Raw genomic sequence first — 16,840 nt, 5'->3', positions numbered from 1 at the left:
GCCTCAGGCAAGGATTATCACTCCGTTGAGTGAGCCAGTAAACAAGATTTGCATCTGGAGGCTGGAGATTGCCATTTCCTGGTCAAAATAACTTTGGCGACTGTCTTGCTGAGCTAGACGTGAGTGGCCAAGGCACACAAAAGATCAAAACCGTATTCAGTGTTAGTTCTCCATCCCCCAAGATTGCTGAGGCAAAGTCCGGGCGCTTCTTTGATATGCATTCGACTCTGTAGCCTGCCTAGGTCAGCTTGCCTTGTTTTCCCCCCTGAAGACTATATAAAGAACAGTTCTTTGAATAAACGCTCTCTTTCGCCTGATCGGAGAACCGTGAGTTCGGTCTTTACTCTTTGCGTCTCCCTCTCCTGCCCCCTTTTTCTCTCCCTCCCTCAGGAAAAGGACCCGCGAGGATTCTCTTCTCCACCCTGCCAGTCGGGGGCGAACGAAACAGGTACCGCCGATTGCAGGGGACGAGTGGCCCCGGCCATCGGGTTACGACACAGAGGCAAGAGAGTCAAGAGCAAAAATGAACTATTGGGACCTCATCAAGATAAAAAGCTTCTGCACTGCAAAGGAAACAATCAAAAAAACTAATAAGCAACCAACAGAATGGGAAAAGATAGTGGCAAATGGCATATGGGATAAAGGGCTAGTATCCAAAATCTACAAGGAACTCACCAAACTCCACACCCAAAAATGAATAATCCAGTGAAGAAATGGGCAGAAGACATGAATAGACACTTCTCTAACAAGGACATCCAGATGGCCAACAGACACACGAAACGATGCTCAGCATCACTCATCATCAGGGAAATACAAATCAAAACCACACTGAGATACCACCTCATGCCAGTCAGAGTGGCTAAAATGAACAAATCAAAAGATGAGAGATGCTGGTAAGGATGTGGAGAAACGGGCACCTTCCTACATTGTTGTTGGGAATGTAAACTGGTGCAGCTGCTCTGGAAAACAGTGTGGAGTCTCCTCAAAAAACTATCAATAGATCTCCCCTATGGCCCAGCAATAGCACTGCTGGGGATTTACCCAATGTTGATGCATAGGGGCACATGTACCCCAATATTCACAGCAGCACTGTCAACAATAGCCAAATCATAGAAAGAGCCTAAATGTCCATCAACTGATGAGTGGATCAAGAAGATGTGATTTATCTATACAATGGAATATACTACATGGCAATGAGAAAGAATGAAATCTGGCCATTTGTAGGAAAGTGGATGGACCTCGAGGGTGTCATGCTAAGCGAAATAAGTCAGGCGGAGAAGGACAGATACCATATATTTTCACTCAGGTCTAACAGGAGAAACTTAACAGGGGACCATAGGAAGGGGAAGGGTGAAAAAGAGGGGGAGGGGGGAAGGCAAATCATGAGAGACTCTTGGATACTGAAAACAACTGAGGGCTGAAGGGGGAGGGGGAAAGCTGAAGGGGGGTGATGGTCACGGGGGGGGGGGCATTTGTGGGGAAGAGCACTGGGTGTTATATGGAAACCAACTTGACAATAAACTATAAATTAAAAAAAAGAATTTTAAAAAAGCATTCCTTGACCTGGCTACTTGCTCAAAAGCACAGTTGCACCTTAGTTTTGGATGATGAACTGTCTAATAAAATGCAGTTTCTCCATTATAATGTGTGTGATTACAAGAACCACATTTATTTTTATCACCTTTGTATCTCCAGCCTCTAGTAAAGATGTGGCAGGTACCTAGAAGGTCCTTATAAATATTTCAAAATGAATTAAGGAAGAATTAGAAATTACCTGTTCCTAAATGAAGCATCATGGAAATGGTGACATGTTTTAAATAGATTACAAGCAAACCATCTAACCAAATGCCCTGCTTTTAAGAAGAATCCCAATTAAACCATCACAAAGTTGTTTTTCCTCATTCCTCCCTGCAGTGTGTTTCAGGGGCAATTACTGTGTTCCCAGCACTGAGACACAGCAGTGAATGAGACAGTCCTTCGCATTCAGGTGGCATCTGGTTTAAGTTGACTGACTTTTCATTTCAAAAGTCACTATAAGGCCAGATCACCTGTTTCCTTCCCTGTGTGGAGAATAAATATACCATGATTTTTAAAATAAATATTTAACTTTAAGATGACTCTGAGGCAATCTTGTTCTATTTTATGGAAAACCTACTATTTCTTAAACATAAAGATCTGAATAATTTTAATTACCTACCTATACATATGTCTGATAAGAATGAGAAGCAAGGTACAAGAATTAAAATGGAAAACAAATATACCCCTCCTCACAAAACTTATATACAGACTAGAGGACAAGGAAAAACCTAAGAGCATATGCTGTTGAAGAATCCTTCAAAGACAGAATTTAGAAATAAGGCAAAATAATTGAAAAATGAGTAACTTAAGACACATACACATATTTTTCCAGAAATCTGAAATAAGTTATGGTCTAAGAACTCTGATCTTGAAGTGCCTACTTCATAGCAAATAGTTACACAAAATGTTACCCCACTGTCTTTAATCACCCATAATGCTGACTTGGGATAAAAAAAGTATCTTGAACACATTTGTTTTTACATGTTGTTGGTTTTAAACTGAGTTCACATACCAAGTCCTCATTACTTGAATTTGCAAAATGGCTGATTAGGATTACAGTTGTCATGGAAACAAGTTTTTCCTTCTGCTTCTCTAATGTGTGTGCTAAAATAGACATCACATCTATAACCAAGAATTAGCAAATCCTGGCATACACATGGTTTTTCCATTTTCTTCAAAATCCCTTATCAGTGCACCAAAGTGGAAATAACACTCCAATAGCATGCTAATTATTGGCAAGCTATAAACATAACTTCCTAACTTGATCATTTAATTTCTATTAATAAATTCCTGTCATCATACTATCATTGATGGCTCTTGTACATGAACATAGTCTGATCACACACCATAAACTACCTCTCAGAAGGTATCTTAAAACTCTTTAGTCACTGTAACATATTTGCCTCTCTTAAACATTTTGGAGGATTCATCAAGCTCAATTTAGTTCTATGTCCTATTAAGTGTTATTAATTTAGTCCAAAATGTATCATCTGTGTATGTAATGACAGTGGCCCCTAATTTCATCACCCAAGCTGCTATTAAAGTATTCATTATTGTCAAAAGGGAGAGATTCCAATGGAGCATCACTTTTAGGCTGACAGAGAACCAAAAACTAAAAGCCAAAATTGTACAAAATTTTGGTATGTAAAAGAGAGTATACAAAAAGTTTTTACACAACATGGATATTGAACCTTCATTTATTCAACAGTCATTTCAGCAACTGAGTGTTACTTCTATGCCAATCATTGGCCAGATACTGGGATATAACAGTCATCCTTACAACAACCCTCTAATAGTAATTATCAAAATATTCTCTCAGAACCAGTGACATCAGCATCACCTGGGAACTTGTTAAAACAGGCCTCATCCCAAATCTACTAAATCGGAAACTCTGGGGGGCGGGGCCAGCCATCTGTGTTTTAACAAGCCTTCCAGGTAATTCTGATACACATTCAAGCTTGAGAACTGTATATCTGAATTAATATATTAGAAAATTGAGGCTTAAAGAAGGAAGCAGACTGGAGGTGCAAAAGAGACATTTTCCTATCATCTATCCCCAGAAATTAGCAAAATGTTTGGCACATAATATACACACACAATAAAGATATTTGGATGGGAAAATGACTGAATCCTCCAAAGAGGCGTGCTATCATCCAATTATGGCAACAGCCCAAGCAATATAATCCTAACTTATTGCAGATGTACATATTGATGATGAAAGTATTTCTTCTATAAAAAATATCTGCCATGACATCAAGAATTATAATTTAAAAACTGTTATTTTTGACTCTTGCATAAAGAATTTACCAAAGATGACCACTATGCAAACTGTTCAATTTTTCCATACCTTGTTATTTTGTCTTGATTTACTTAACTCCAATTTATACTTTTCTGCCTCTTCTAGAGCTCTATTCAACCGAACTTCTGTAGCACTTTGATTAGTAGCAGCCTGTTTTTGTAGTCTTCTTTTATTTTCTAGTTCCTAAACAGTAAAAGAAATGTATTGTTTTATTTCTATTTGTATTATTTTATATTTATTTTTATATCTATTTATATTACTATTATTTAATATTTTCCATTTCTCCCAAATTTTATACACATACACACACACGCATAGCTGGGGGCTGAAGAGTGACTGACAGAAGTCTCGGGGAATTCTTACCTCCAAATTAGTAGTAGGAAAATATACCCTTAAAGATGTAGCTATGAATTAGACTTTCAAATTACTATTTGTTTAGAACTTTCTACTTCTTTTTATGTAGTATAGAAATTCTCTGTATTTACTTTATAAGCAACTCTTTGTAACTACAGTTCTTCCTTTGGGAACCTCCCCAAAACACCCATGTAAGGCACAAACTCATAAATACCGTGTTTGTGTAAACCTAACAAAGTATGTAAGAAATATTTGTTAAAAACAGATCATTCTATGTTAGCCTTAGAGGGAAAAATCCCAACTCCGGGCAAAAACAACAGATCTTGTGGATTAATTTTCCCCATCTTGGGGAAGGTTTAGACTTACATTTCTGCAAATATTCAAGAGATGCTGTTGCAGAGTCCACAGGCCACGTATTAAGAAACATGAACATGTAGGATAAACTCCAAACTCTACCATCATCTGGCACTATAATCTCATCTACTGCCAGAAATGTCACCTTCCGATGTATCAGCAGTATGTGGATCTTTCCTTAACAGCTATGGTGTTTCTTGCCTCTGAGCCTTTGCTCATGCTCTTGCTTCTGCCCTGATCCCTCCTCACGACTCCCGATTTTTACCTGGCCAGCCCATACTCATCCTTTAAGACTCAATGAATGGTGTACAGGAGAGTTTTACCTCCTCCAAGAAGCCTTCCCTCATTACCTTCCTCATTCTCCTCCCAGGCTGAGTCAGGCACCCTTTCTTTAGAGCTTCTACCGCACCATCACACACATTTATCACGGTACCTGCTGTGCAGAACTGAAACTATCCATTTACTTCATCTCCCCCACTGTAATGGAAACTCATTAAGGATAGAAATGGTCTTAATTTCTCTATTCCCAGAACTCTAATGGCACAGAAGAGGAACTAATGACATGTTTATTCAACTGAATTTATTTTGTAGTACTTAACTCACTCTTCTTTGCATCCCCTACAGTGCCTAGTACAGAACTTTATATACAACAGATCTCCAATAAATATAATGGAAGTGAAATGATGCAATTAAAAATACAGTTGTCTATTTCCTTCTTTTATAATTTTTTTTCCTCCTGGCTGCATCACTATGTTTTATTTGAAAACTGATCTCCCTGGCTCTGAGTAATTAAGGGCAAAACAAAAACAAAATACAACAAAACACATGCTGCTCTTTATGTAGGTTTCTAAACAAATCAAACTGTGTATGGATACCATCTGCTATCACCAGCCTTCTTCACAGCTTTGTGGGTGGTAGCTACAGTAAGAGCAAGCTTGATTTATCTCACTGTTCACAGGGAAAAGGCAGAGATTCTCATTAGTGGCAAAGTCCACAATTCTAGCTGCCTCCTGTCAGCCTCCTCTCATGAGAATATGAAAAATAAATCTCTGCCCTTCTCTTTCCTGCTGGTGACTTTGTAACCTGCTTCACAGGAAAATGAAAAGCATCCTACACCACATTATGTTCCCCTAACCGTGAATCTGGCCCCCTTCTTGGGAGAAGTGAAAAAGAAAAACGATAGCAATTAGAATAGTAAAATAGGAAAGAAAGTATTCCCGTATGAGTAAATCCACTAAGGGAAACCCTTACCAAAAGCTTGAAAACATTGCTGTTTTCAGTCACACTCATTTACTTTTTACAAAATGCATACCAAATACCAATATTTTTATGAGAGCTTAATACAGAAAATAATAAAGGAAATTTATTGTTACCAAAGTGAAGCAATTTACATGTTAGAGAAAAACTTTATGAAATATCTCAAACCCTGACTTTTACATTAGTTTTAAAAGAAAATTCTAGATAGCTTAAAGAAAATCAAATCTAACTTTAAAACTCAAATAGTATGAGATCCAAGAAGAAATAATTTGCCATTCTCTAACAACTTTAAAAACATACATAAGGCACTGCAAGAGGGAAAGAATAGAGAGAGGTAGGTATCAGTAGCCATAGCACAGGACGAAATGTAGCAAATGCTTTAAGAACAACAAATTGCCATAGTAATTTAGAAGAGGAATAATCAGATAAGGACAAGTAAATGATTAGATAAGGTTTTAGAAACAGGTGGCTAAGGTACAAGAGCAATAAACTTGGAGTCAGAAAACCTATGAGCTGTGGTAGACTGTTTCCACATCTGAAATTGAGAGTAATGAGATCTGTACCTAATTACTTATTCATCACATTTATTGAGTATTTACTATGTGCCAGGTACTATTTTATATGAATGATGGGCACACGATAATTAGCCAAAGTTCTTCCCCTCATAAAGCTTGCATGCTAGAAGAAAGATAGATGATAAGCACATACATATATACATACACATATGTAACATCTGGTAGTGATAAAGGCTATGAAGAAAAATAAAGAAGGGTACAGGACAGAGCAATGGGGTAGGGGCATACTCATAAATAAATATAAAACAGTTAGAGAAGGCTTCCAAATGAGATGATTCTTGTAAAGATCTGGAGGGAAGATTTCCAGACTGAAAGGAACAATGAAAACAAAAATCCTGAGGTAGGAATCCACTCAGCGTACTCAAAGATCACCTAGGTGGTGCTGCTGGGGTAGGACTATCAGTCTAGGAGGTCACTGGGACAGTGTAAGAGCACACCAATCGCTGGGGCTTGGATAAAAGTGGTGAGTTTTTGGTAAGTGGTTATTTCTATGTATTTTGAAAATACAAATGACAGACCTTGTTGATAGGTTGGATGTATATGTGGGAAAAATGAAGAAGCAACAGGACTCTTGGATTTTTGGCCCAAACAACTTGTCTTTTACTGAGAAGGGGAGGAAAGTCGGTTTGCAGAAGGCAGGGATGCAAGAGCTCCTTTCAAGACATATGAAGTTTAACACACCAAGCAGAGGTATCAAGTGGGCACCAAAGAAGAGGTCAAAACAAGGAAAAGAAATGTAAGGGTGATCAACATATGGATGGTATATAAAGCCATCCAAGTGAATAAGAGCATCTAAGAACTGGATGTAGACAAAGAAGTGAAGAGAGCCTCGGGCACTCCAACATGTAAAGGTCAATAAAATAAGGAAGAAAATCATGAGTGTTCTATTTCAGAAGCCAAATGAATAGTTTTTTAAGGAGTGAGTAATCAACCATAGCAAGTATTACTGAGATATAAACTACTAAAAGGAATAATGACTGACTACAACTGGCAGTGTGGGTTACTGGTGACGTTGTTAAGGTAGTTTCAGAGGCAGAGCAGAGATGGAAACCTACCTAGACTAGTTTCAGGAGAGAATGGCAAATCAGGAATAGAGGCATTGAGCACAAACGACTATTTGAACAAGCTTCACTATAAAGGGAAGCAATGTTATAGGGCTGGAAATACATATAAGGTCTAGGGAGATTTTAAAGAATATATTGGATATTTTATAACATGATTCTATGCTAATATGAATAATCCAATAGATGAATGTGATTTTTTTTCCTCCCTCCCTCCCAACCTCCCCCCGGGGGGCCTGGCACTCAGGGGACCGCGGGACGGCGGGGGCCCGGCCGATGAATGTGATTTTTGAAAGAGAAAGGCATGATGATTGTAGAAACAACGTCCTTGAGTACGAGAAAGGGCATGTGATCCAGTGCAAGGTGAAGAGATAGGCCTTTACACAGGAGAGGTAGTGATCCTTTGTCATAAACTAGGGGGAAAGCAGAGTAGACGGGCATAGAGGCAGAGACAATCACACATTTAGTGACAGGATGAGGAAGAGTTATCTTTTTATTTTCTTAGTAAAGCAGGGGGCAAAGTCATGAACTTAAAATGAGAAAGTTAGAAAAGGTAGTGAAAAGTTGAGGAGAAAAGATCACCTGTTTGATAATCATCTTGGAAGAAAGAACTGACTTGGGAGAGGAAAATAGCATCACATTTGAGATTTGTAGATTAAATTTAAAGTAGGACCAATCCATTTGGCTGGTGTTTTGTTTTTTGACAGCCAAAATTCACTGCTCTTGAGGAAGCATGCAGTAGCCAGAGAATTACGTTAACTAGGCTTGGGTTCTCCCCCACACACTAGGCTTGCAGTGAAATTAAGATACACAGTGGATAATTAAGTGGTGAACATGAAAACAGCTCGGAGGAAAGGAATAAGGAACCGGGGGGAAATGCAGATCTCTATAATAAAAACATATACAATTACACACAACTATCTTACGAATGTGATAGCAATTTGTAAACTACACAATATTAAAAAAAGTAAGGACCATTAATATCACAGCTGTGCAGGACGCATTTTGGCAAAAATTTAAAAAGCTTTCTTTGCAATATAACAACTTGAAGAAATTAAGAAAATGTTTTTGAGGAGTTTTGCTATGAAAGCAAAAAAGAATAGAGCATCTTCAGGAAATGATATAAACATCAATTTTAGCTGGAGCAAAGATAAAAAGAGAGCAGACTTTTTAAAAACTGAGTTACTAATGATACGCATGTCTGTGTGACATAATCCGTGATCAGAGAAATTTGTGGATATACCTGATGACTTTAATTTGACCAAAACCAAAATAAAACAGAGATGAAGGCTTCCACACATGATGAAATAATAAAGACCTAACATAAAACACATCATAAACTGAAAATAATAATCAAAACATGTGAAATAACTAGAGATCATGGAAAAACAATAGAATTGGGATTCCTGAGAGAAGGGAAATAAATAAAGTAGTTCTATAATCACCCTGGCATTCTGCCTCAAGGCAACACCCACACTATGTGTACAGGGAGGAGAAAACACAGAGTTGAAGGTCTGCCGAGCACAGGAGACAGAGATGGAAGTTGGAGAATACTGAGAGAAACTCAACAAGACCAGCAAAGAACAAGCAGGGAATGTATACAGAACAATTTACACATAGTTCATGCAAGGAAGGAAGGCATTTGAACTCTAACCAGACAGAAATGAGAGTCTAGAGTGATCATCTAAGGCACTCAGTGGAGATTTTGGAAATCTCATTGGAAATTTCATTAAGGGAAGCCTTAGTGGTAGGGTTGAATTATTCTTGGAGGCTACTCTAGACACAATGAGCCAAACAGGCCTCAAAAGGACTGAACTGAAAAATGAAACATATCTGTTAAAAGCCAATACTATCTTCAAAGAGCACACTAAACACAGACACTCAACAATGCAACATTCAAATGTCTAGCATTCTGTATAAAATCAGTAACCAGTCCAAGAAGCAAGAAAATGTGATTGATCTCCAGGAGAAAATGTAGTCAAGAGAAACAAATCCATATATGAGAAAAATGATAGATCCAGCAGACAAGGCTTTCAAAACAGCTATTTTAATTATATACATTAATATAATGACAACATAAATTGAAAATATAAAAGAGAATCAAATGGAACTTCTACAGATGAATAATATATCCAAAAGTTAAGAACAGGAACATATTAGAGAATGCAAAGAAAACATCTGTGAACTACTGCAGACATAGCAATAGAATCTATCCAAACAAAAAATATAAAAGACAATGGCTTAAAACCATCAGTGACCTAATATCATTGATATATTATTGGTGTGATAATATCATGTGGTCTAAGAGAGATGTACGTGAAGTCTCAGGTGGGGGGAGAGAAAGGGTAAAGAAAAAATACTGGAAGAAATAATTGCCAAAATTTTCCAAATTTGAGTAACATTATAAACCCACAGATTCAAAAAGCTCAACAAACTTCAAGCAGAATAAACATCCTCCACATAAAACTGAGAAAACACATCACTATCAAATTCCTGAAAACAAGTAACAGAGAATGTCTTAAGAGCAGAGGCAAAAGATATAAAATTAAAACGTAGAAAGAACAGAATTACTGTGAAATTTTTGTCAGAAATGACATAGCCCAGAAGACAACGGGACAGTACCTTTAAAGTACTAAAAGAAGACAAAAAATTTCAATTGATAATTCTATCTCTAGAGGAAAATAGCCTTCAAAAATGTGATGGTTCAAACTCAAGTGCATACAAAACTGATGAAATCTGAATAATGCCCGTGGAATATGCCAATGTCAGTTTCCTGGTTTTGATATTGTACTGTAATTATGTTCAATATTATCAATGAGGGAAACTCAATGGGGAAATATTATCTTTCCAGCTTCCTGTGAATCTGTAATTTCAAAATAAAAGAATTTCTAACTAAAGAAAAACAGTCTTTTTCAAAGAAACAAAAACAAGGAATCAGTAATTAGCAAATGGGCACCACAAAAATTGAAAAAGTAGTTATTTCAAGCAGACATATACAAAAACAGATCTAAAGATTGAAGAATACTAGAAATGGCAAGTATAAAAGGCATTTTCATATTTTAATCTCTTTAAACTATAACTACTTAAAAAATATTGTGTGATTTATGACATTTAAAAGTAAATAATACAACAACAAAAGCATAAAGGAAAGGAGGCAGAAAGGGAGTATATTGCTATTTGGAATGGTATTAATATGATTTGAAGGTAGATTAGTACTTATGGTACTTTTGTGTTTGATGCAATGTAAATTTATGCACGGGTTTTTTTTGTGTTAAATGTAACATAAAAATATAAAATAAAGATATAGTCAACAGTGGAAAACACCCCGAAATATTAAAAAAAATTCAAGAGGAAAGAAATAACAAAGAACAGTTAGAAAAGGAAGATGATATTTAAATCCAAATATCAAAAATTGCATTAATGTAACTGGTGTGAACATGTCAATAAGAGACAAAGACCATCGAAGTGAATGAAAAAGCAAAATCTAATTTTATACTGGCTGTAACAAACTCATTCTCAGTATAAAGGCAGATGACAAGTAAAAAGATGAAAAAAAGATACCAAGCAAACACTATACATAATGAAGCTAGAATCACTTCAAGCTTTGGCATAAAAAATAACAGAAAAAAATTTAAAGCATTTATAATTCTAAAGGAGCATTAATCAAACATTTTTGATTATCATTATAATCATAAATGTGCAGGCATCCAGAATGAGAATGAAAATAAATGAAGCCCAAACGGATATAGCTGAAAGGGGGAACAGACAATCCCACAGCTCCAGCCGGAGACTCCAGCAACAGCAGCCCTCTCTCAATACCTGACTGGGCACTTAACAACACCATCCAAAAATTCACCCTAATATTTGTAGGACACTCCATTCAACACAGCATACTATATATTCTTTTTAAATTATGTGAACTAGTCACCAAAGGATACCAAATGCTTATCCAAAAAACTAGTTGAGACAAATTTTAAAAGAATGAAATCATATAGAGTAGGTTCTCACACCAAATTAAATTAGACATCAACAGAAAGACATGAAAAATCCCAATTATTTAGAAATTAAACAATACACTTCTATATAATCCAATGGTCAAGAAAAGTTATGAAGGAAACTGGGAAATACTTTGAACTTAATGAAAATGAACATTAAAATTTGTGGAATGCAAATAAGGCAGCACTCAGAGGAAAATTTATTGCTGTAAGTGCTTATGTAAGAAAGGAAGACACAGATAGAAGTTTGAGTTGCCAGCAAAGATGGCAGAGCAGCATATAAGGTTTTTTTGCCTCTCATTGCTGAAATGCAGCCAGATCAACAGCAAACCACCTTGCACACTTAGAAAACTGAGTTGAGGATTAACACAACAATCTGCACAACCTGAACCACAGAATTCCGCAGGTATGTGGAGCGGAGAGGTAACTGGAGGGAGAGAAGTTGCAGATGGTAGGGAGCTGTTTTTGCTTGGAGAGGATGGAGATTATAGGAAAAGCACTCCCCCTGAAAGCGGAGATTAAGAGAAGAAAGCCTGCAAGGGACTGAACAAGAAAGAAAGGAGGAAGGAGAGGGTTTAAATACCTTTAAGACTCTCTGAGCAGGGGAGCACAGAGTCTGAAACTGCAGCTTGATACCTGGCAGAGCTCTGGTAGGAAGAACAAATTCCCAGAAGACAGCGAGGTCCAAGGGGTCCTCAGGTCACACGGGGACGGGTCGTTCCCCTGTTGGGAGGACATTTGATAGAGGCTGCATGGCCTCCCCAAAGGCAAAGGTCCCACTGGATCCCAGAGAACAGCCATGTTCGCTGGTGTTAGAACAAGAATGTTAAGGGTGAAGCCTGGCACCAGATGTGTGTTGTGATTTATCATAACCCCTAAAATGCTGCTGATACACAATTGTGCAAACTTTTTCTGGGGCAGGTAGGTACCCAGCCACAGTCACTGGGCATCTGCAGGAAAGCAGTCGCGTGAACATTCCTGGGGTCAGGCCAGCACCCAGCCATTGCTCAGGGAGACCCTCCCCCAGAGGGTCTAAGTGGGTCAAAGCTCTAGGGTACTTGACTGCCCATAGGCAAGAGCACAGAGTTATGATACTAGAGACAGGGTAGCTGGGTGATGCCATTTTCAGCCCTCCTGTGCATTTGCATACTCGCCTACAAGTGCCCCAACAACCCACCAAGGTAAACTAAGCAGTGCCATCTAGTGGAGAATGGAGCCATTACACTAACCACCATCCAACTGTTCTTCAGAGGACCACCACAAATCTTTCTGCCTGCTTAGTTTACAGACTATAAAGTGTTTCACAGCTGGACTTCTAGGGGAATTTGGATGTAATTTTAACCATATTTCATTTTGTTTCCTTGTCCATCTCTCAAAAATTTTTTCTTATTCTTGATTATAGAAAAAAATATTTTTATTTTCCATTTTTATAAAAAAGTTTTTTCTTTAATTTTTTTCTATTATATTTTTTCATTTTTGGTAAATTTTTAAAGTCCTATTTTACTTTCATCATTTCAATTTATTCTATTTTAGTATATTCATTTTTTTAATTTTTCAAACATTTTCCTTTTATTTCTTTTCCTTTTTTCTTTATTCTATCAAGCTTCTTTCAGCAACCAGACCAAAACACATCTAGAATCTAACATCCTTTGTTTTTTTGTGTGTTTTTAAAAATTTTTTAATGTTTATTTATTTTTATTAATTCTTCTTCCCTCAAAATGATGAAATGAAGGAATTCACCCTAAAAGAAAAGGAAGAAATGACAGTCAAGGACTTAATAAAAGCAAGACATATGAACCAGAATTTAGAATCACAATAATAAGACTACTACCTGGGGTTGAAAAAAAAGCATAGAATCCCTTTCTGCAGAGATAAAAGAAGTAAAATCTAGTTAGGATGAAATTAAAAATGCAATCACTGAAATGCAATCTCAAATAGATGCCACGGTGGCAAGGATGGATGAAGCAGAGCAGCAAATCAATGAAAGAGAGGACACACTTCTGGAGAATTATGAGGAAAAAAAGAGGGAAACTAAGGCAAAAGAGCACAATATAAGAATTAAAGAACTCAGTGACTCATTAAAAAGGAGTAACATCTGAATTATAGGGGTCCCAGAAGATGAAGAGAGAGAAAAACGGGTAGAAGGTTTTTTCAGCAAATCGTAGGAGAAAACTTTTCTAACCTGGGGAAAGACATAGACATCAAAACCAGGAAGTACAGAGAACTCATTAGATTCAACAAAACCCAACCATCAACAAGGCATATTACAGGTAAATTCAACAAATACTCTGGAAAGGAAAGCATCATGAAAGCAACAAGAGGGAAAAAAATAAGTCTTTAACCTACAAGGGTTAAAGCAGCAGACCTATCCATAGAAACTTGGCAGGCCAGAAAGGAGTGGCAGGATACATTCAACGTGCTGAATTGGAAAAATATGCAGCCAAGAATTCTTTATCCAGCAAGGCTGCCATTCAAAATAGAAGAAGAGATAAGAAGTTACCCAAACTAAAACTAAAAGGAGTTCATGACCATTAAACCAGCCCTGCAGCAAAATTTAAGGGCAACTCTCTAAGGGGAGAAAAGACAAAAAGAAAACAAGAAAGAAAAGGAAAGAAAGAACAAATGAACCAATGAACAAAAGAAAAAAGAAAGGAAGAAAAAGGAAGGAAGAAAGAAAGAACAAAAGAAAGAGAAGAAAGGAATAAAAAGGAAGGAAGAAAAGACAGAAAGACCCAAAAAAAAAAAAAAAAAAGACCAAAAGCAACAAAGAGTAGAAAGGACCAGGGAACACCACCAGAAATATCAACTCTACAGGCAACATAATGACAATAAATTCATATCTTTCACTACTCACTCTAAATGCCAATGGAACTAAACACTCCATTCAAAAGACATAGGGCAACAGAATAGATAAGTAAACAAGATCTATCTACATGCTGTTTATAAGAAACCCATTTTAGACCTAAAGACACCTTCGGATTTAAAGTAAGGAGATGGAGAACCATCTATCATTCTAATGGTAGCCAAAAGAAAACCGGAGTAGCCATACTTATATCAGACAATCTAGATTTTATTTTTTTATTTACTTTTTTTATTATTTTTTTAATGTTTTATTTATTTTTGATACAGAGAGAGACAGAGCATGAGAGGGGGAGGGGCAGAGAGAGAGGGAGACAGAATCTGAAGCAGGCTCCAGGCTCTGAGCTAGCTGTCTGCACAGAGCCTGACGCGGGGCTCGAACCCACAAACATGAGATCTGACCTGAGCCAAAGCCGGCCACTCAACCGACTGAGCCACCCAGGAGCCCCACAATCTAGATTTTAAAATAAAGACTATAATGAATATAACAAGAGATGAAGAAGGGCATGATATCATAATTAAGGGGTCTATCCACCAAGAAGATCTAACAATTGTAAACATTTATGCTCCAAATGTGAAAGCACCGAAATGTATAAATCAATTAATCACAAATATACAGAAACTCAGTGATAATAATACCATTAAGTAGGGGACTTCAACACCCACTTACAGCAATGGACAGATCATCTAATCAGAAAATCAACAAGAAAACAATGGCTTTGAACGACACACTGGATTAGATGGATTTAACAGATATATTCAGAACATTTCATCCTAAAGCAGCTGAAGACACATTCTTCTCGAGTGCACATGTAACGTTCTCCAGAACAGATCACATACTGGGGCAGAAATCAGCTCTCAACAACTACAAAAAGATAGAGATCATGTTGTGCCTATTTTCAGACCACAATGCTAAGAAACTCGAAATCAACCACAAGAAAAAATGTGGAAAGATAACAAATACTTGGAGATTAAATATCCTACTAAAAAAATGAATGGGCTAACCAAGAAGTTAAAGAGAAAATTAGCAAGTAGCCGGAAGCCAATGAAAATGATAACACCATAACTCCAAACCTCTGCGACATGGCAAAGGCGGTCCTAAGAGGGAAGTATATAGCAATCCGGGCCTTTCTAAAGAAGGGAAAAAAAGATCTCAGATACACAACTTAACCTTACATCTTAAAGGTTAAACAGTAAATAAGACCCCAAAACAGCAGAAGATGGGAAATAATAAAGATTAGAGCAGAGATGAATGCTACTAAAACAATCCCCCCCACCCCCGCCACACACAGTAGAGCAGATCAATGAAACCAAAAGCTGGTTCTTTGAAAATATTAACGAAATTGATAAAATTCATATGAAACCAGAAAAGATCCCGAATAGCCAAAGCAATCCTTAAAAAGAAAATCAAACCTGGTGGCATCACAATCCCAGGCTTCAAGATGCATTAAAAAGCTGTAATCATCAAGAGAGTACGGTATTGGGACAAAAACAGATATTTAGGTCAATGGAAGAGAACAGAGAACCCAGAAGTGGACCCACAAACATATGGCCAACTAATCTTTGAGAGGAAAGAATATCCAATGGATAAAGACAATCTCTTCAGCAAATCCTGCTGGGAAAACTGGACAGCAATATCCAGAGAAATAAATCTGGACCACTTTCTTATATCATACACAAAAATAAACTCAAAATGGATGAAAGACCTAAATATAAGACAGGAAGCCATCAAATTTCTAGATAAAGCAGGCAACAATCTCTTTGACCTTGGCTGCAGAAACTTCTTACTTGACATGTCTCTGCAGGCAAGGGAAACAAAAGCAAAAATCAACTATTGGGACCTCATCCAAAAAAAAAAAAAAAAAAAGCTTCCGCACAGCAAAGGAAACAATCAGAAAAACTAAAAGACAACAAACAGAATGGGAGAAGATATTTGCAAAGGACATATCAGATAAAGGGATAGTATCCAAAATCTATAAAGAACTTATCAAACTCAACACCCAGAAAACAAATAATCAGTGCAGAAATGTGTAGAAAACATAGACACTTTTCCAAAGAAGACATTCAGATGACTAAGACACATGAAAAGATGCTCAACATCACTCATCATCAGGGAAATACAAATTAAAACCACAATGAGATGCCACCTCACACCAGTCAGAATGGCCAACATTAACAACTCAGGCAACACCAGATGTTGGCGAGGATGTGGAGACACATGATCTCTTTTGCACTGCTGGTGGGAATGCAAACTGGTGCAGCCACTCTGGAAAACACTCCTCAAAAAATTAAAAATAGAACTACTCTACAACCCAGCAATTGCACTAGTAGGTATTTATTCAAGGGATACGGTGTGCTATTTCAAAGGGGCATGTGCACCCTAATGTTTAGAGTAGACCTATAGACAATAGCCAAAGAACAGAAAAAGCCTAGATGTCCATCGACTGATGGATAAAGAAGATGTGGCGCATACACACACACACACACACACACACACACACACACACA

At 37.3% G+C, this 16,840-nt stretch overlaps 1 protein-coding gene across 1 annotated transcript in view; it reads right to left on the bottom strand.

Moving 5' to 3' along the window:
* TEX9 (testis expressed 9) overlaps positions 1-16,840 on the bottom strand; it is a 60,666-nt gene that overhangs the window by 20,704 nt on the left and 23,122 nt on the right. Inside the window, exon 10 of the mRNA XM_029952422.1 lies at positions 3,926-4,060. Coding sequence (XP_029808282.1) covers positions 3,926-4,060 — 135 coding nt within the window. The remainder of the gene's footprint in view (positions 1-3,925; positions 4,061-16,840) is intronic.

This window comes from Suricata suricatta, chromosome 9, assembly GCF_006229205.1.
Source record: "Suricata suricatta isolate VVHF042 chromosome 9, meerkat_22Aug2017_6uvM2_HiC, whole genome shotgun sequence".
Lineage (NCBI taxonomy): Eukaryota > Metazoa > Chordata > Mammalia > Carnivora > Herpestidae > Suricata > Suricata suricatta.
The sequence above is the reverse complement of the archived record's forward strand: the minus strand, read 5'-3'. Positions and strand labels throughout refer to the sequence as shown.